The sequence below is a fragment of the Panthera uncia genome (genome assembly GCF_023721935.1).
Source record: "Panthera uncia isolate 11264 chromosome A1 unlocalized genomic scaffold, Puncia_PCG_1.0 HiC_scaffold_17, whole genome shotgun sequence".
Lineage (NCBI taxonomy): Eukaryota > Metazoa > Chordata > Mammalia > Carnivora > Felidae > Panthera > Panthera uncia.
This window is the reverse complement of record NW_026057577.1, coordinates 126,073,001-126,092,848: the sequence shown is the minus strand read 5'-3', so window position 1 is coordinate 126,092,848 and position 19,848 is coordinate 126,073,001. Positions and strand designations below refer to the sequence as shown.

Here is a 19,848-nt window from a genome sequence, read left to right as displayed (position 1 = left end):
AACTCTAGAAGAAATAGTAAATGTTACCCCTGAGATTTTGTAACCACGACCCATGTAGTTGCATAACATCCAACCGATAATTTATTTTAACTAATCCCAAATCCTCTCTGGAAGTATATGAGCCTTAAGGAATAACCTGATATGAAGTTTCACAACCAAGAACTCACAATAAAACAAAAATCAAGAAAAGGAAATAATTTATAATAAGCAAGACATAGAAGAAATCCCAAATAGGAAAAATAGACCCACGTAGACTCTGGACATTGGAATTATCCAACATAAACTGCAAAATAAATGTCTCAAATATGATTAAAAAACAAAAGATCATATTGAAAGCCTGAATTAGAAACAAGAAACTATAACAGTTAGAAAAAACTTAGAAAAATAACCAACAGACTGTCACAAGTAAAAAAAAAAATACCATCAATGAAATTAAAATTTCAATAGAAAGGTTAAAAAGAGAAGTAGATGTGTCTGAAGAGAGAACTCGTGAGTCAAAAGAAAAAGAAATCACACAAACTGCAGAGACAAAAAATATGAAGGCAGGATCCCAAGATATGGAAGATTAGTGATTAAGACCAACATACATGCAACTGGAATTCTAGGCTAGAGAATAGAGAATCAAAACAATATTGTAAGAGATAAGGCCAAAGAACAAGAGATAGGATGATTCCTGAGGCCCCTTTGAAGCCATTTTAGAGAATTTAAACTTTATTGTAGGAAATGGGGAGACTGAAATATTTTATTGAGAGGAACACAATCCAATTTCCATTTATAAAGGTCATTTTGGCTGTATTTGGGGAGATGGATTAGAGTTGAGGGAGGTAGTTCAACTCCAGGAAAGGAGACCCATCAAAGACCTACTTCAGCCACCTAGGAATAGATGGATTTTTTTTAGAGATATTTAGGAAGTAGAATTGGCATAACTTGGTAACCATTTAGGAGTGAGGCGTGAGGGATTTCTGTCCCAACTTTCCCTTCTCTATTGAGTCTTGCCCATTCTGTTTAAGCACAGTTATTTACTTCCTCTTCAAAGGTCTTTTTACATGTCTCTTTTTGTGTTATCTCATTGTATTGAAATTGTTTTGTCTGCTTCCTCCACCAGAGCACAAGCTCCTTAAGGTGAGAGAGAATTTATTCCATTAATTTTTGAGGGCTTATTTTTTACCTTTTATTCACTAACAGCACAGAATCTGGGGACGGTTGAATGCGTCTTGCCTTGCCCATGTCTATGTGTTAACACTGGTAACTTCACATGACAAGGGATGCACTCAGAGAATAGGTAAGGTTCAGATCACAAAGGAATGCCACACATAGGAGCTGGGGCTTTATCCCATGGTCAATGATCCCTAACAGTGGAGCAGAGCCATGGTTAGTTCCATGTTTTTTTGAAATAACCTGAGCAACAATTTGAATGGAGGACAGACTGGGTAGGAGGTAATTACAGTTGCAAGGAGAGAAGATGAGAGACTGAATCAAAACAGTACAGTGGGAATGAAGACGACAGGACAAAGCCACAAACTCTTTAGGAGGTTAAATGTCAGGGCTTGATTTACTAGGTGGATAATAAAAATAAAGGAGATGAATGAATTGGGATGAATCTAATTCCTACTTGGCATCTGGGGTTTCTCTACACCAGATGGGAAATTCAGGAAAGGGAGCAACTTTAGGTTGCTACAGAGTCTTCAGGTGTAGAATCGCCGTGATTCCTGAAAATCATTACAAAATTTTCTTCACCACCACCCACTTGCACAGGATTGCTATCTCCATAGAATACCAAGGAGGCTGGGTCAAGGAATGTAAATGACCCCCAACTTCACACCTTCTGCCTTACAAACACTTTGCCATGAACAGAAGGTTTCCATTTCTGTGTCTGGCTCTTCAGATTACCAAATAGTTCCCTGGCCCTTCCTTCAGCATGCTAGAGCCCTTAAACTCCATGCATAGCCACCAGATGCACAAAGATACACAACACTTACTTCTACTTCCTGGCAGAAGGTGGCATTGGGGCCATACTGCAGCTGGCATTGATGATGAACATCATAGATCACTCCAGGAGCAATGACCTTGGACTTCAAGCCTTTCTTCTGGGGCATGTCATCGAGACAGAACCCCCAGCCTCGACTAAAATGAAAACAAGTTAACAGAAATGAGAACAGTTGCTTATGATCTCCTTCGTCTTTAGTCTTTCATTCAACAGAAACTTCCATCCCTGTAGTTTACTCTTTGTCCTTCAAGACAGCTTTATTTCCACAAGGCACAGAACCCTCTAGGCCCAAGATGGGAATGGCCTAAAAGGAACTGCAAATCACACCCCACACGATTACTTCAGGTATGGGCCAGGAAAAACAAGCAGTAGAACAGTAGTAAATCATCAGAGGGATTTCCATGATCACTTATAACATAAGTCCTAGTTGTGCCGGCCAGTTTCCAGGGACTTAACACACACTCAGATCATAAAGAGTCACCGTGAGCAGAAGCAAGCAAGGGGATAGGATGTTCACCTGGCTATGGCTGGAAGGCAGGACCCACCTACATCTCAGGGTCAGAAAGCAGAAGTGAAATCCACCCCTTCTGATGCCACCTGATACTATGACCTGTGAGAGGCACTGAGACTTTTCCAGGGCCCAGGCAAAAAACTCAGACTGACTTCCAGTTTAAGGAGACCCAAGTGCAGCTGTCCTGAAAGGCGCTGTCACTTACTCCAGGAAGCGGGTGATATACTCCTTGCTGCACTTGGACCACGTCAGTGGGGTGGGATTGTACTGGAGCTGGCGGGACATGATGTATGGGTGCCTGCCCACGGGCTCACAGTCATTTTCCTTCCCGTCATGCTGGATGCCGAAGCTGCGGGAGGGCACAAAGCACAAGAACATTAAGGAGGCTGGCATGAAATAGAAAACCACAGTTTCTCCAAGGTGAAAATAACCCACCGAGAGCCACTTTTGTACAGAATGCATGTGTTTACCAAGTGGGACTGTGAAGGTGGAGAGGGATATTTTGAGCACGTCTTGGCCTCAAATATGCAACCATGGGAACCATGCAGCCAATTCCAAAACTTCTCTTTGGCTAGAAGCTCCCAGTTTGGCTTTCTAGGAGTCTGGAGTCAGGAGGGTAAACCCTGCCTTCAGCAATCTTCTGCCTCCTGCTTTAGTAACCACAGCTCAAAACCCCCAAACCTTCATCCTCCCTTTTCATCATCATTTGAGGAAGAGCATGAAAGGGTAAGCTTATGGGAGACTTTGTCAAAGGCCACAACCTGTGAGTGACTGGATTTCTTTCGAGTCTTGTCATGGGAGTTCTCCAGTATCTGAGACATCTGGGAGACTTCACAGCCCAGTGATTAGAGCAGGGTTTTTGAAGACAGATGATCTGGACTCGCATTCCACTTCTGTCACTTCATGATCTGGGAGTTACTGAAATGGGTTCAGCTTCAGTTTCCTCTCCTGGAAAGTGCAGAGGTCTTCACTGTGCTAGGGTCAGATCTGAATGGATGAGTCTGAAAACCACTTGGCAAGTGCCTGGCATATAATAAGGGCTCTGTGAATGACAGGAATCCCTTATTGTTGCTTTTATCCTTGTCTAGCTTATTTCCCTTTTCTAGATGAGGAAGCTCAGAGTATGAGACTTTTCGAAAGTCCCACAGCTAGTTAGTGGCAAGAGTAGGTCTGCAGCTCGCCCTGCTGTTGTAGTGTTCTTACCCAGGCCTTGCTCAGCCTGCTCCCTGGTCCTCCCACTGCCAGGGCTGACCAGGTGAAGCAGCCCTGAATGACCCAGAAGAGCTTGTCCGGCATGGCAGGGGTGCCTGGGTTGGAAGCAGACTCAGAAGTCCGTTTATAAGTTGAGTCCTCAGGATCAGCCCAATATACCATCAGAGGTCCCCACAAGAACTCTGTCCACTGGGATCTGCTTACAACAGGCATACTTGCAACCCAGAGATGTTGGCTCAACTCTCCAAATCTGAACAGGGGAAAGTAGGACCTTTTACTCGGCGAGTGAAATTCAGCCCATCTGACGGGGAAGCTCATATGCAACTTTACTAAAATCTCCTGATCAACATTAGTGACTCTTACAGAAAATCGTCTCTGGGGGCTTTAGAGATTTCTTGTATTTTGCTTAATGTATTCTGATGTTATCAACTTACTTACAGACTCCGATCACATTCCACATGAATACAAAATTCACAAAGGACTCAGAGAATTAATCTGCAAAACTCTTATCACCCAGCCACAAAGAATGCGATTCAATGAAAGCTTTCTTCCCAAGCAGGTCTTCCCTATGCTGTTGCAAATCCATTCTTATCTAGCTCGTGAAGTACTCCACAAGTTCACCTGCGGAATAATTAGTAAGAACCCTAAACTGCAAGCATGGTTCAAAAATATGCATGAATCATGGTTTTTCCAGCACTGGATATTCTAATACAAGAAGACATATTGCTGGATCTTATACACAGGGGCGATTCACACCTACACTCATAATATATCAGTTCCCCCGAAGCTCATTTTGTTCCATCTAAAGTTTCTAATGCATTAGGATTTCCCCCCTCCAGCTTCATCACCCCTCTCTTCCCCCATCTTATGAGATAAAAGCAGTGCTACTGAAAATGTCCCTCTGGGCTGTGTCTACTAGGTCTAAATGGGTGGAATGCTCCTGCCACATGGGAACAGAGGGTCAATGAGAAGTGAAGGCCAAGGAAAGCACATGGGGTCATAGGGATGGAAGGTTTGCATCCAGGAAGTTACTTTCTAGCAGATGGGATGGACACTTAAGAGCAATTTGGAGGACAGAGCCGTATACAGGCTCAAACAACTTCCTGGGCTGTTGGATTGGCCTGCTTTACCTCATGCTTCAGTTTCAACTCCTGTTACATGAGTTTGCCAAATTACAGATGTGAAATAGCAATTAATTCATTACCTGGGTTTCGGGGTATCCTTTGATGGAAAAGATCCATTCCTTGCCTTTTATTCATTTTTTAAGTATAGTTAACACAACGTGACATTAGTTTCAAGTATCCAACGTAGTCATTTGACAGGTTTATATTTACGCTGTGTTCACAAGTGTAGCTATACCATCAGCTGTCCTGATACAACGCTATTACAATATCATTGATTCTATTACTTATGTGCTGCCTTTCATTCCTGTGATTTATTATTCATTTTATGGTGGAGAAGTAATAGCAGAGAACAAAAACCTCAAAAATATGATTGTGAGCTTTTAAAACCCATTTAGGGAATACCAATTTCACATATTTAACATGCAAAGGTCTGTAATGAAATATATCATGATCTAGAAGCGGGGGGAGATATACTGGGTGAATGTTGCCTTTTAAGTGTTCATCTATATTGTTATATTTTCATTTCTTAAAAGTGAAGGATGCTAGGTCTCAAATAAGTTTTTCAATTTCCTCTGGGGATTGTACATTCATTGTTGGGCACTTAACATAAGGAGTCTGATAAAGGTGGTGAGAGACTTCAGGTATAAATGGCTGATATAATCCAGGGTCTTCAGGAATGGATTTTCAATAAGTTTTCTCTCAAAATAAAAGTGAAATTATTCACATAATGCCATAGCACAAGTTAGTTAACTTTACTTTCTATTTTGCATCACACATAATCAGTAATGAAACAAACATGTTTCCAAGAAACAATGGGTTATCTTTGTTATTAATCTTTGAGTGTCTTTTTGGGATACTGGTTTATCAGTTTTGTTTTGTTCATTCTTGGATTGCTGCAGCCATTTCATTAATCTGCCCAGTGTTTCTCAGTTTGGTCCACAATTAGGACTATATAGCTAAAGAAAGAACTAAATACCCCAGAAGTATCTTTTACTATGAGCAAAAGTTTCTTAGGAAACCCTTAAAGTCTTCTTTCATTTGGTTTTGTTTTGCTCAAGTATTTTTCTATCACTCAAACTCAAGCTTATGTGTTCCTTCAACTTTCTCTTTTTTATCAGTGACTCTAAACTTGTTTTGGGGGGGGGCATTTAAAAGATGCTGTTTTAAAACAAATCAAAAGCACAATGAGATATCACTTAACTCTGGTCAGAATGTCTAGAATCAAAAAGATAAGATTCTCACCACTGGTAAGAATGTAGAGAAAAAGGAACCCTTATGCACTGTTGGTGGGAATGTAAATTGGTACAGCCACTGTGGAAAACAGTATGGAAGTTCATCAAACAATTAAAAAGAGAAATACCATGTGATCCAGTAATTCCACTACTAGGTATTTATCCAAAGAAATTGAAAACACTAATTCAAAAAGATACATACTTCTATGTTCACTACAGCATTATTTACAATAGCCAGGATATGGAAGCAACCTAAGTGTCCATCGATAGATGAATGGATGAAGAAGATGTGGTGTGTGTGTGTATATATATATATATATATATATATATACACACACACAATGGAATATTAGTCATTAAAGGATGAAATCTTGCCATTTGCAACAACATGGATGGACCTAGAGGGTATTATGCTAAGTGAAATAACTCAGACTGAAAAAGAAAAATACCATATGATCTCATTCATATGTGGAATCTAAAACACAAATGAATAAACAAACAAAAAGCAGAATCAGACGTGTAAAAACAGAGAACAAACTGGTGGTTGCCAGAGGGCAGGAGTATGGAGGGTGAGCGATACAGGTAAAAATGGGTGAAGGGGAGTGGGGCATACAGGCTTCCAGTTATGGAATTAATTAAGTCATGGGAATAAAAGGCACAACACAGGGAATACAGTCAATGATACCGTAACAGGGTTGTATGTTGACAGATATACTATACTTGTGGTGAGCATAGCATAACCTATAGAGCAGCTGAATCACTATGTTGTACACCTGAAACTAATGTAACATTGTGTGTCAACTATACTCAAATAAAAAAAGATTAAATAAAAAAAGTCTTTATTTAGGTTATCTGTATATGTCCTGATGCCTTTTTTTTTTAAATTAAACTTTTTATTTTGAGATTATTGCAGGTTCAGTTGCAGTTTTAAGAAATAAACAAAGCGGTCCCCTGTATCCATCACTCACCTTCCCCCCAATGGTAACACATTACAAAACTATAATCCAGTAGCACAGTTGGGGTATTGATGCTGAGACTGTCCAGACACAGAATATTATCATCACCACATGGATCCCTCATGTTGCAGTTATAGCCACACCCACTTCCTTCCCTCTCCCATTCCATCCTTAAACCCTGGCAGCCATATATACGTTCTCCATTTCTACAATTTTGACATTTCAATCACATACAGCATGTAACCTTTTGGGACTGGCTTTTTTTTCACAGAGCATAACTGTTTGAAGATTTATCAGGTCACTGTATGTATCAATGAAACAGTGAAAAAAACATGTTTCCAAGAAACAATGGGGTATCTTTCATTTTATTGCTAACTAGTATTCCATAATATGTGTCCATCCCAGTTTATGTAACCATTCACCCTGTTGGGTTGACACCACCCCTGGATTGTTTCTAGTTTGGGGCTATTAAGATTAAGCTTCTATAAACATTCACGTAAAGGTTTTTGTGTGAACATAAATCTTCCTTTCTCCAGGACAAATCTCAGGAGTACAACTGCTGGATCATACAGTAGTTGTAGGTTTACAGCTTAAAAAACCGACAAACTACTCTCTACAGTGCCTGGACCATTTTACTTTCTCACCAGCAATGTCTGAATGATCCGATCCCTCTGCAACCTTGCCAGCATTTGGGGTCACCACTATTTTTTTAGTCATTCTGATTGTTGTGTGACATCTCATTGCGATTTCAATTTGCATTTCCCTGGTAGCTAATGATGTTGAATATAGTTTCAAGTGCTTATCTGCCACTTGTATGTCTTTTCTGGTGGAATTTCTCCTTTTTGCCCATTTTTTAATTGTACTGTTTGGGTTTTTTTACTATTGAGGTTTTTGTTTTGTTTACATTTATTTATTGATTTTGAGAAACAGCAAGAGTATGAGCAGGGGAGGGGCAGAGAGAGAGGGAGAGAGAATCCCAAGCAGGGGATTCAAACTCAGGAACTGTGGGATCATGACCTGAACTGAAATCAAGAGTTGGATCCTCAACCGACTGAGGCACCCAGGCGCCCTACTATTTGAGTTTTGACAGTTGCTTATATATTTTAGATGCTTAGTTCTACTGGACATATGGAGTATTCATTTCCTAGGTAGGTCATAAAAATTATTGTGAGCTTAGTGGCTTAAAATAACATAAACTTATTCTCTCACAGTCCTGGAGGACGGAAGTCTGAAATCAAGGTGTCAGCAGCACTCTGAACCCTTCAAAGTCTCCAGGGGAGAATTTCTGCTTGCCCCTTCCAGCTTCTGGTGGCTGCAGGCTTCCTGACTTGTGGCAGTACGACTCTAACTTCTGCCTCCATCTTTACATGGTCTTCTCTTTGATCTGTGTCCAAATCCCCCTCTCCAGTCATTGGGTTTAGGGCCCAACCTAAATCTAGGGTGATTTAGTTTCAAAATTATTAACTAATAACATCTGCAAAGATCCTATTTCCAAAACAGGTTACATTGTGAAGTTCATAGAAGCCTTGAATTTGTGAAGGGGAACACTATTAAAGCCACTACATAGGGCTTGCAAACATTTTCTCTTGGGCTGTGGCTTGTATTTTCATCCTCTTAAAAGAGTCAAAAGTTTTAATTTTGATGAGTCCAAGTTTTAAATGTTTCCTTTTATCGATTGTGCATTTGATGCCAAGTTTAGAAACTCTTTGCCTAGCCCTAGATACTTAAAATTTCCTATTTATGTCCTAAAAGTTTTTTTAGTTTTACATTTTACATTTAAGTTTGTGTTCTACTTCAAGATCATTTTTGCATATGGTGTGAGACTTAAGTAGAGACTCTTTTTATATATTAAAAACCAACACGGGGCTTGATCTCACAACCCTGGGATCATGACCTGAGCTGAAACCAAGAGTCAGACACTCAACTGACTGAGCCACCCAGGCACCCCACACACAATCTTGATTACTGAAGCTGTATAATAAATTTTGAAATCTTGTAGCCTGATTCTTCTCATTTTATTATTCTTTTTCAAATTGTTTTGAAAACTTATTCTAGTTCCTCTGCCTTTCCATATACATTTTAGATTATTTTTTTCTATATCTCAAAAAGAATCGTGATGAGGGGTGCCTGGGTGGCTCAGTCGGTTAAGCGGCCGACTTCAGCTCAGGTCATGAGCTCGCGGTCCGTGAGTTCGAGCCCCGCGTCGGGCTCTGTGCTGACAGCTCAGAGCCTGGAGCCTGTTTCAGATTCTGTGTCTCCCTCTCTCTGACCTTCCCCCATTCATGCTCTGTCTCTCTCTGTCTCAAAAATGAATAAACGTTAAAAAAAAATTAAAAAAAAAGAATCGTGATGAAATTCTCATAGAAATATCATTAAACCTATATATTTATTTCAGAAGAATTTCATCTTTACTATGTTGAGTCTTCCAATTCATGACCATAATAGGTTTCTCCATCTATTAGGAGATCTCTATTTCTTTCCACAGTGTTGTGTAGTTTTCAGCATATGAGTCCTGTACATGTTTTGTAAGATTTAAATGTTTATAATAATTTTATACAAATATTTCATACTTCTGAGTGATTGTGAAAGGTACCACATTTTTAATTTCAGTGTTCACTCGTTCATTGTCTGTATATAAAAATGTGAGTGATTCTGTATGTTTATGTTGTATCCTGTGAGCTTATTCTAGTTTGTGTGTTTGCATAGATTCTTTGGGGTTTTGTACATATACAATTATATTATCTGCAAATAGAGCTAGTTTTATATCTTCCTAATCTGTATGTTTTTTTTCTTGTCTTAGTGCACTGGCTAAAACCATACTCCTTTTTCTTTCTGTTCCTCAGACTTCAGCATTTACTTTGTCCTGTCTTCAAGTTCATTGGTTCTTATTTTGTCTGCTTATATCTGCCAATGAATCCCTCCAGTTAATTTTTTTATTAGAGTGATTGTACTTTTTAGCTCCAAAATTTCATCTTGGTTTCTTGTTAGATCTTCTATATCTTTATTGATATTGTTATTTTGTTCACATATCATTTCCTTTATCTTCTCCACATCTTCTTTAGTTCTTTGAGCATCTTTAAGGCAGTTGTTTCAAAATCTTTGTCTAACAAATCTGCCCTCAGGAACAGTTTCTGTTATTTATTTTTTTTCCTTTGAGATCATACTTTCCTGGTTCTTTGTATGTTTTATGATTTTTTGGGTAGAAAAATGGACATTTGAATCTGTTAATGTGGTAACTCTGGAAATCAGATTCTTCCTCTTCTGTAGGGTTTTCTGTTTTTATTATTGTTGTTGTTGTTATTATTATTACTATTATTATTATTGTAGGCTGTGTCTGTGTCAAGGATCACCCTGAGGTAAAAATTTAAGGTCTTCGCAGGTCTTTTCAGAGTCTTTATCTGGGCACATGTGATCATTTTCTAATTTTCCCCATGTATGTAATTATTTTTGAAAGTCCTATTCTTTATTGTCTAGCTCTCAAAAGGGAAAAAGGAGAAATAAAAAGAGGGAGAGAAAATGGTGCTGGCCTCTTAAATCCTCTGGCAGTCACTCCAGTTTAAGGGGAGCTTGCAACAATGTGGAGAGGTGCAACAACAATGGCTGCCCCAACTTTGTCTTCACCTCTGTGATCAGAAGCAGCCATCAGCAACCAGAGCACAACTTGCACCTCCTGTTAACTGATGTTTGCTTAATGGTCTTCTCCATCGTATAGCAGTTTTAAATTTCTGCTTTATTCAATGTGTTCCTTCAATACATATAAGTAAAATGGGGTTAACAATGGTATCTATTTCATAAGGTTATCAAAAGGAATCAACAACACAACCCAAAATGGGAGACATAAAGGGTGCAAAAATGTTAATGTTTGTGACTTGTCAGTGATATTAATACCTCAGCATTTTATAAAAACTAAACAAGGATTGTTACTCCCGAATTAATCAAGTAAGTTAAAGCTTATGTCCTTGTCTGTGTTCAACCCTTTCTAATTCAGAAAATTGTAGTAGCCTCTTTGATTCTGTGGTGTAGTAGGTACAAGTGGTCAGGGAAGAAAAGACGTTGAAATCTTTGAAGTGTGTGATTATCCCCACTTTACAGATGAGGAAGCAGAGGTTTAGGAGGGTGAGTCTCAAGACACAGTGTAACCCGACTCCTAATGCCCCATTTAAGGTGCTTGCCCTTCCCTCTACTGACATGGTGCATGAACATGGCAAGGGGATCTCAGTTTCCTTGGCCCTTTACCTGTGTCCGAGCTCATGGGCAATTGTGAAAGCCAGAGGGAGTCCAGAGTCTTCATTGATGTTACAGCTCCGGTGAGGCTGGCACATTCCTGACAGGTGGGACAGACCCAAAGTCTCACAGGGGCGATTGACACTAGCACAGATGTCTTTTCTGAAAGCAGAGAATAGAGATGCATAGGCTCCCAAAGAAACATCTGAAAAAATCCTCCTGGAAAAAATCTGGGTATTAGTTCACATTCAATATGGTCTGGAAAGTATGGTTAAATTATTTTTAAAACTCCATAGGGAGCAATTCACAATTCATAAGATTATTATGATTTCACCTCTAATTACTGACTCTCACTAACACCTAAAAATGTGGGAAAATATGACAATTTTTAATGTTTATTTATTTTTCAGAGAGAGAGAGAGAGAGAGAAAGCTCAAGCAAGCATGAGCAGGGGAAGGGTAGAGAGAGACAGGGAGAGAGAGAGAATCCCAAGTAGGTTCCATGCTATCAGCTTGAAGCCTGACATGGGGCTCAATCTCAAGAACCACAAGATCATGACCTGAGCAGAAATCAAGTTGGATGCTTACCTGAGCCATTCAGTCACTCCATGACAAAGGTTTTATTTTGAGTTGCTTTTGCCCTTAATCTCAGGATGCCAAATTATATTGTTTGGCCAAAAAGAGAAGGATTTGATTGAAAATTGAAGATTATTTGAACTTTTAAATAAAGGATGACCAACAGTGGTTGAGTGCTTTCACATATGAAACCCCTTTTGGTCTTTCTGAGGTCTGTGCTCAAAATGCATCTGAGAACTTTTGCTTATTCATGAAAAAGGCAACTGATCTCATCAATCCATCTAGAGATCAAATCAGTTGGCTCTCCAGCCCCACTACCCTAACTATATGGGACATTGGAGGGAATGCACATACAAATAAAGACTCTTAGGATCTCAAAAAATACTGGTTATGGTTTTTAAATGTAAAAATATGCTTCCATACCTTTGTGGGGATTATTTCAGTCATTGACAAGAGTTAACTTGGTTTGGTCTCGTTTTCTTCAATTCAGAAAGAGCTCTTTGCCAAGAATAACTAGCATAAATGCCAAGAAGGTTCTGAGCTTGTTAGCTGCAGACCTTCAACTCATCAGGTTTGTGTGGGTACCATTTCTGGCAACTAATGATCTGTTTGATGTTTCCACTGGGCCATGGAAAAGATCCAGGCTCTGAAAACCCCTGCGAGTCCTCTGTTCTCCAGGAGGCAATGGCTGGGACAAGGGGATAGAAGAGAGTGGCAGCCCATGTCACGGCATGCCAACTGACATGATACCCACTCTAACGGCAATAGTTTTTGGGTAGATTTGTGTTGGAGAGCTAGATTGGATCAGACAGCCCAATCATTCTAAATAATTTCTGTGTCTGTGGGAGAACCAACCAACCAACGTTTCCACCCCTGCTGAAAAATGTACTTGTTACTATTTCATTTTTTTAAAAGTCTAGACCTGCTTGGAGCTGCTGGGAAAAGATTGGTGTCTACTGCTAATTCACCTGCTTTCTCATTCAGATGGGGCAGGTGTTAGGTCCATTACATAATTGTTTACTAACTGCCTACTAAGTATCTAGCACTAAAGAGGAAAAAGGGGGGGGGTAATAAAAGAATTATAGAAACATGAGTCTTGCAGACAAGGAGCTTCTGCTCCCCAAAGCAGATTAGCTCTACCTTCACCATGCACTGGGTATTGTATAAGAGAAAACATGCCTTGGTATGCAGTTACTAGCCTTGCTTCATGTGGTATGTTTAAGCCAAATCCACCTTCTACTGAATGCAACTCTGGAGAGAACCCTGTTGAATGGATCTCAGCACAGTCATCCATAGGCAAGTCACATACCTCCGTCCCTGGTCCTGCCTGTTTTTCAAACCAGAGGTTCCCAACAGGGGTTGATTTTGCTCCCCACCCACTCTTAGAGACAATTTGGGTTGTCACAACTTGTAGGAGGGTCTACTGGCATCTCATGGATACAGGCAAGAGATGCTGTTAAATATACCTCAGCACACAGACAGCCCTGCACAACAAAAGAATTACCCAACTCAAGATGCTGAGGATAAGAAATCCTGCTTTAGCATTTGAAATACTCTCCACTCTTCAGGAGTTGGTGAGGTTCATCATATACTGAAACCAGGCCCTTGTTTGAAGGAAGAAAAATTGTCATAATAAGAAAAAAAATATCATAAGAGAACAGATCCTTCATATTCTTATGGGTAATAGTTAAGAGTACAACTATTAGGGTCAAACTACCTGGATTTAAGTCTCAGCTGTACTTGTTAATAGAAATGAGATTTGAGGCAAGTGACATAACCACGCCTCAGTTTCCCCATGTATAAAATGGGAATAATTGATGGTAGTTCAACTACCAGACTTGTTGTGTAGATTAAATGGAATAATGATTGTTCTAATAGATGTAGCACAGTGCTACATCAGACACTCCACAAACGCCAGCTATCATTAATTCACTCATTTCCTCATGTGAATGAGAGAAGAAATGATATCTGCTTTCAGGGCAAGGAAAGAGAGGAAGCTGACACAGTTTCTAACAGTGGTCCTGAATCCAGGGTTCTTCCCTACAGCTAGGTCCTGCCTGGACTGAAGTCTTCCCCTGGCTTCTTGCCCAGGTCCTCAGTGTTCCCTGCCTGTGTGTTGCTCCCCCACCCCTTGCCCCCCACCCCGGCCAGGGCCCCAGTGCTTTCGTTCCACACCCACACTAATCTGCCTCCCAGCAGAGCTACCGATGTCACAGACCCTAATATGAATCTAATGTAATAGGTTTATTCCACAAACTTCTTTTGAAAACTGCATTCAACTGAAGTTTTGATACTTTCATTCAAAAGAATGACTCTGATAGTCGGAGTGAAAGTTGGTTATCATTCTTTGCGGGCACCCCATGCATCGGGATACCAAAGGGACCAAAATGTTCAGGGGCAGCCTGCCCTCCCTGGGGAGAACACACGCGTGCACACACACACACACACACACACACAGTGCCTTCCAGTGCATGAGTTCTCTGTGGCTGACAAACCAGGCTGAGCAGACTCTTCTATTTACACATCCCTGGATTTCCTGATGTCTCCGAAACTGCACAGGAGTTCCCCATGAGAATTTAACTCCCCCGTTAATGAAAGACTTCATTTAAAATAATGTCTGGAGGTACCTGGGTGGCTCAGTTGTTGGTTAAGTGTCTGGCTCTTGATTTCAGCTGAGGTTATGATCTCATGGTTCATGGGTTTGAGCCCCGTGTCGGGCTCTGTGCTGATGGTATGCAGCCTGCTTTGGATTCTCTCTCCCTTTCTCTCTGTCCCTCCTTCTTTCTCCCTCTCTCTCTCTCCCTCTCTCTCAAAATTAAAATAAAATAAGATAAAATAAAATAAGATAAAATAAAATAATGTCTGATGCTTGGCAGGTGTTCAATAAGTATTTATTGAATCAGTGAGCAAACATAGCCTCCAAGAGCCTGGGTTGATCAGAAAAGTTCATTAGCCTTTCACAGCTATGAGTCTTGGAAGGTTGATAGTTTTTATTAGCACCACAGGGTCTGTCTGACATCAGAACAAAATAGTATCTTCATGAGAATAAAGGGAGAAAAGTGTAAGCAAACTGCTCTGTGTATTCAGGGAAGGGCCGGCCGCCCATATTCTGTCCTCACCATCAGTCAGGGATGGGTTACAAGGAGGACTGATTTCTGTAGAGAAGGTTGCATGTTTCTAAACTGGAGTAAAAATTTTAAGAAGAAAATAAAGGATTGGAAAGCCCAGGCTTAAAAGTTACAGGAGTCTTTAACAAGGATCTGTAAACAATCTTCCTGAGCTTATAGAGCTGCATGAAAAAGCCAATTTTAAAGATGAAATCAACACTGGGATATGAAAAAGGCCTGCATTTTGCCAACAGATTTTTGCCAACAGTTTATTAACACGGAGAGTTTTGTCACACACGTTTAATAATTGCCCCCTCACTGGTATGGACGTCAGGAGTTGTCTAGATTGTAGATGCTGCCTTTAAAAATTATCAAAAGCGGCAAAGAGTAGGAGACTCTCATGGGTTTGAATAGGGGACAACTCTTTCACCTGCCAGCCCCCCTGCTTCACAGCCCCTGGCTTCCTGTAGTCCCTGGGGTACCTGGTGAGGAGGACGGCCACGTCATGATGGGCAGGGTTAAGGTCACTCTTGGGATTGATGCTCTTCTGCCACTTACAGAAGCTGGACAGTGTCTTCTCTGCATGGTGAACTATTTTCAATCCTTGCTAGAGAAAGAAGAGGAAGAGATTGGCATGGGTGAGTTTGCTGTGCTCAGGACTCATCACAGAAGCTCTCAGAAGCAACCAAGTGTGACAAGCTCTGGGTGGGCACCTCAGATATCTGTTAGGCAGGAATCTGGCAGAGGCCAACTTACTCCCTGCTCTAAATACCATCACCCTCATGACTTTTATCAAAAGAATCTGAAGGGCAGAAGTGCAGGACAGAAATTATCACTGGAACAAGTAGCCCTTGAAGAAAAATTAAAACTGCATTAGCCAAGACCAAGAGCTGTTTGAAGTCACATCTTTAGCAGCACTCTGCTTCCTAAGCCACTACGATTCCAAAGAGCATTTTTACTTCTAATGCAACAACAGAAAATGATTTTCAACAAAAAGCTTCTTCCTTGCATGAGAACTCCTACAACTTGGGTTTCCATTTTGGTCTCACATCTGCGGATGAAGGGCAGAGGATGACATAATCTCTCTAGGCTTCTAACCAGTTGGAATCATTAGCTGTCTGACAACAATTAGGTTGCTGCATTGGATGCCCCAGCCTGCAATTTCAAGGGCTGCTGAGTAATCTATTTGGGCCATTGTTACGACCCAGGATGGGAAGAGAGGGCTTGTTCCAAATTAACTGGCTGAACACTTGTCAAATGGAGGGGGATAGATAATCATCTTTATTTGAATTTCTAAAGGAGATGTTCCTTTTCCTTTGCCCCATTTCTTTGGGGTCTCTATATCAAGCTGGCCCTCCTACAGGGTGGATTCTACCTGGAGAATGACTACTTCCATTGATCTACTCTAACCTGAGTCTATCACTCTGGCCTCAGTCCGAGAAGTTCAAGACAATCTCTACCTCAAACTATGAACTTGCTTCTCCACTACTCTGCATTTTGCTAAGGCCACACCCAAAGCAAACAAGGCCTGAGAGGCTTCAGTTGCCTGTTAAAGGCACTTCCAGGTGCCCACCCACCCCCTCCACACACACACATGCTAATTAACCACCACAGACCACCTGCCTTTCATGAAAATGCAGAAAGGTGGCTCATCATCAGACATGAAAACCCATGGAATTGCTTAGCATTATGAATTTAAATAGAAGAAACAGACTTCTTAATTTACTAATCCTCACTGTTCTGTCATCCAGCAGAATCATGTATGGTGGAAAGGGAGGAGGAATTATGGGGGCCTAGCTGGGTACAGGGGTCAGCCTCCTATTCATCTAGTCAACCCTACCTAGTCAACCCTACCAGAACCAAGGCTTACACCCACCACAGGGAATTGGCAAGGGGGCATAAAGCAGGAATGGAAGGAAAGAGAATGGAAGTCACGAGAAAGAAAAGAGAAGTAAATAAAAAGGGAGAGAGGAAGGAAAGAAAAGAGAGGAAATATTTCTTGATCATTATGTGATCTTTGTGCCAGATACTTTCACATATATTCTTTCATTTCATTTAATTGCATCTTCTCGGCATTATTTCTAAAGAAAGCATTGTTATTTTCATTTACAAGAGGGAATTGAACCTCAGAGAAGTGAAAAACGAGCTGAAGGTGATTTGAGTCAGATACTGAATCAAAGACCCCAAGAACGAGGGCTCCTGGGTGAAGCATGGTTCCAGTGGGTGGCCAGCCTCATTAGAAGACAGCTCCTTCACACAGGAAGGTAGATTATCAAACAAAGCATCAACTACAATTTGATTGCCTTGAGGTCTGTTTTCAACCCTTCATTTCTTTGTTTGGTTATGGGCTTTTATTGTTTTGTGTGTGGGAGGAGGTCTCTGAGAGAATGCTCATTAATTAAAAAAAAAAAAAGACCATTTAGAATTATTCCAAAGGAAAAGAACTACTTAGGCATAAGTCTAACAAAACATATGCAAGATCTGTGTCCTGAAAATCACAACATGCTGATCAAAGAGCAGAGGCTCAATGTAAATTTCACACTTTATACAAATACTGACTCAGATGGATCACAGACTGAAATGTAAAATGTAAAACTATACAACTTTTCGAAAAAAAATCATAGGAGAACATCTTGGAGACCTGGGGCTAGGCAAGGAGTTCATAGATTTGACACTAAGGACATCATACATAAAAGGGAAAACTGAAAAACTGGACTTCACCAAAATTAAAACCTTTTGCTGTGAGAGATAGCTTTGAAGGGAATGAAAAGATGAACTACAGAATGGAAGGAAATATTTATTAGACAAAGGACTTGTACAAAGAATACATGAAGATCTCTCAAAACTCAACAATAAAAAATAACGACAGAAAACAAACATGAAATCTCATTTCACTGCAGAGGATGTACAGATGACAAAAAAGCACATGAAAAGATGTTCAACCTCATTCGCCAGCAGAGAATTGTTACCTAAAACCACAATGAAATGTTACTACAGGCCTATCAGAACAGATACAATTAAAGACAGTGGCAGCGCGCCCAATCAATGGGGAGGATGTGGGGAAGTTGGCCGCAGGTAACACTGCTGGTAAGAGGGCAAGATGCTATAGCCACTACAGAAAACAGGTGGATAGTTTCTTTAAAACAAACAAACATGCAACCACCCCCTGACCCAGCAATTGCATCCCTGGACATTTATCCCAGAGAAATGGAAGACTTGTGTTCACACAAGATCCTGTAGGAGAATGTTTATAGAACTTCATTCATACTAGCAAAAAACTGGAACCCAAATATCCCTTAATGAGTGAATGATTAAACAAACTGGTAAATACCGTGGAACGCTACCCAGCACTGAAATAGAACAAACACTTGAATGCATACAATTTGGATGTATTCTTGAGGGAAATACCTTGAATGAAAAAAATCCAATCTCAAGAGGTTATGTACTCTGTGATTACATTTATATATTTTTATTACAAATATATTGCAATATATTTATATTACAAATGACACAATTATAGAGATAGAGAACAAGCTAGTGCTTTCCAGGGGTTAGGTTGGTAGGTGGAAGGCAGGTCCAAAAGCATGGCACGAGTTGTCCTTGTAATGAAACTATTCTGTATTGTGATAGTAGTCACATAAATTTACATGTGTTAAAACTGCATAGACATAAATGCACACACACACACACACACACACACTCTTACACACACAAATCAGTTCTTATAAAACTGATGAAATCTGAATAAGGTAAGGGTTTGTATTCATTTCTTGGTTATGATATTATACTAGAGTTATGCAAGATGTTGTCACTGGGAGAAGGTGAGTGAAGGATATAAAGGATTTCTCTGTGCTATTTCTTCCAACTGTATGTGACTCTATAATTATTTCAAAACAAAAATATTTTAAAAATATCTTAAAAATGATAACCGGTCTGAATAAAGGCTTGAGGGTTGCAACAGAAAATCTTACAATGCACTTTTCAGTATGATTCTATGTGGGCTACTTACTAGTTAGTCGTATGTGCAATCCCATAGCTTTGAGTGAAAGGGAAGCTGTACTCTTTGAGATGGGTTACAGTGGGTAGGAAGAGCCCACACACTCACACACCCACACCCCGCATACTTCATGCACCTACGCAAAGGTTTAATTAAGTTCCCTGTTTAAGTAGCCATGAATATAAGAACTTATTAGGGTTAAGGTGACCACACAGACAGAAGCAGAGGGAGGCCATCTCAGAATATTCTTCGGCTCACAAAATCCCTGGTGGGGGCACACAGCTCAAAGTGGGATACCACCAGATTGGAAAAGCTCAATTTTTGCTTCATTATTGCCCTTTTATATGTTGGTTGGACTCACCACTTTGGAAGACTTACATACTAATCCGTGAATGTCTGTTTAAGGAAAAGTGAATGTTTACAAACCTCTACTCTCCCCGAGCCAAATTCAGTGTCAGCAAGGACACATCTTCATCGTGGGGAAAGCAGAGTCATTTTCCAGATGTTGAAGCAAAAACTCTGCTTCCAGTTTTCCCATAAATTACTAAGAGCTCATTTCCCTGAAGGGCCTTAGGTATTAGGCATCCAATCCTCTCGCTTCAACAGTGAGGAAATGCAGGCCAGAGAGGGGCAGTACTCTAGCCAAGTCACACAGCAGGTGTTGGCAGAGCTGGGCTTCGACCCAGGTTTGCAGCTACTAGTCCAGGACTAGTGATTTCCAAACTGTTGAAGACTTCTCTAAGTCTAGAAACTTCTGTAAGTTTAGACTTCAAAAAGTCTAAACTTTTTGCTTGAACAATAGGAAAGATTTAACGGTTAGCCCAGTGGATGATTTTTGCTTATTTCTTCTCCCCCAGGTCACACTGGGGAGGAGACAAACACAGGAAGAGATGCTCTACTTCTGAGATCCCCAGCTCTCCATC

The 19,848-nt window shown here is 40.4% G+C and overlaps 1 protein-coding gene across 1 annotated transcript in view; it reads right to left on the bottom strand.

Moving 5' to 3' along the window:
- ADAMTS12 (ADAM metallopeptidase with thrombospondin type 1 motif 12) overlaps positions 1-19,848 on the bottom strand; it is a 329,397-nt gene that overhangs the window by 110,530 nt on the left and 199,019 nt on the right. The window contains exons 6-9 of the mRNA XM_049648220.1: positions 15,411-15,535; positions 11,259-11,408; positions 2,704-2,847; positions 1,980-2,124 (exon numbers count right to left, since the gene is read on the bottom strand). Coding sequence (XP_049504177.1) covers positions 1,980-2,124; positions 2,704-2,847; positions 11,259-11,408; positions 15,411-15,535 — 564 coding nt within the window. The remainder of the gene's footprint in view (positions 1-1,979; positions 2,125-2,703; positions 2,848-11,258; positions 11,409-15,410; positions 15,536-19,848) is intronic.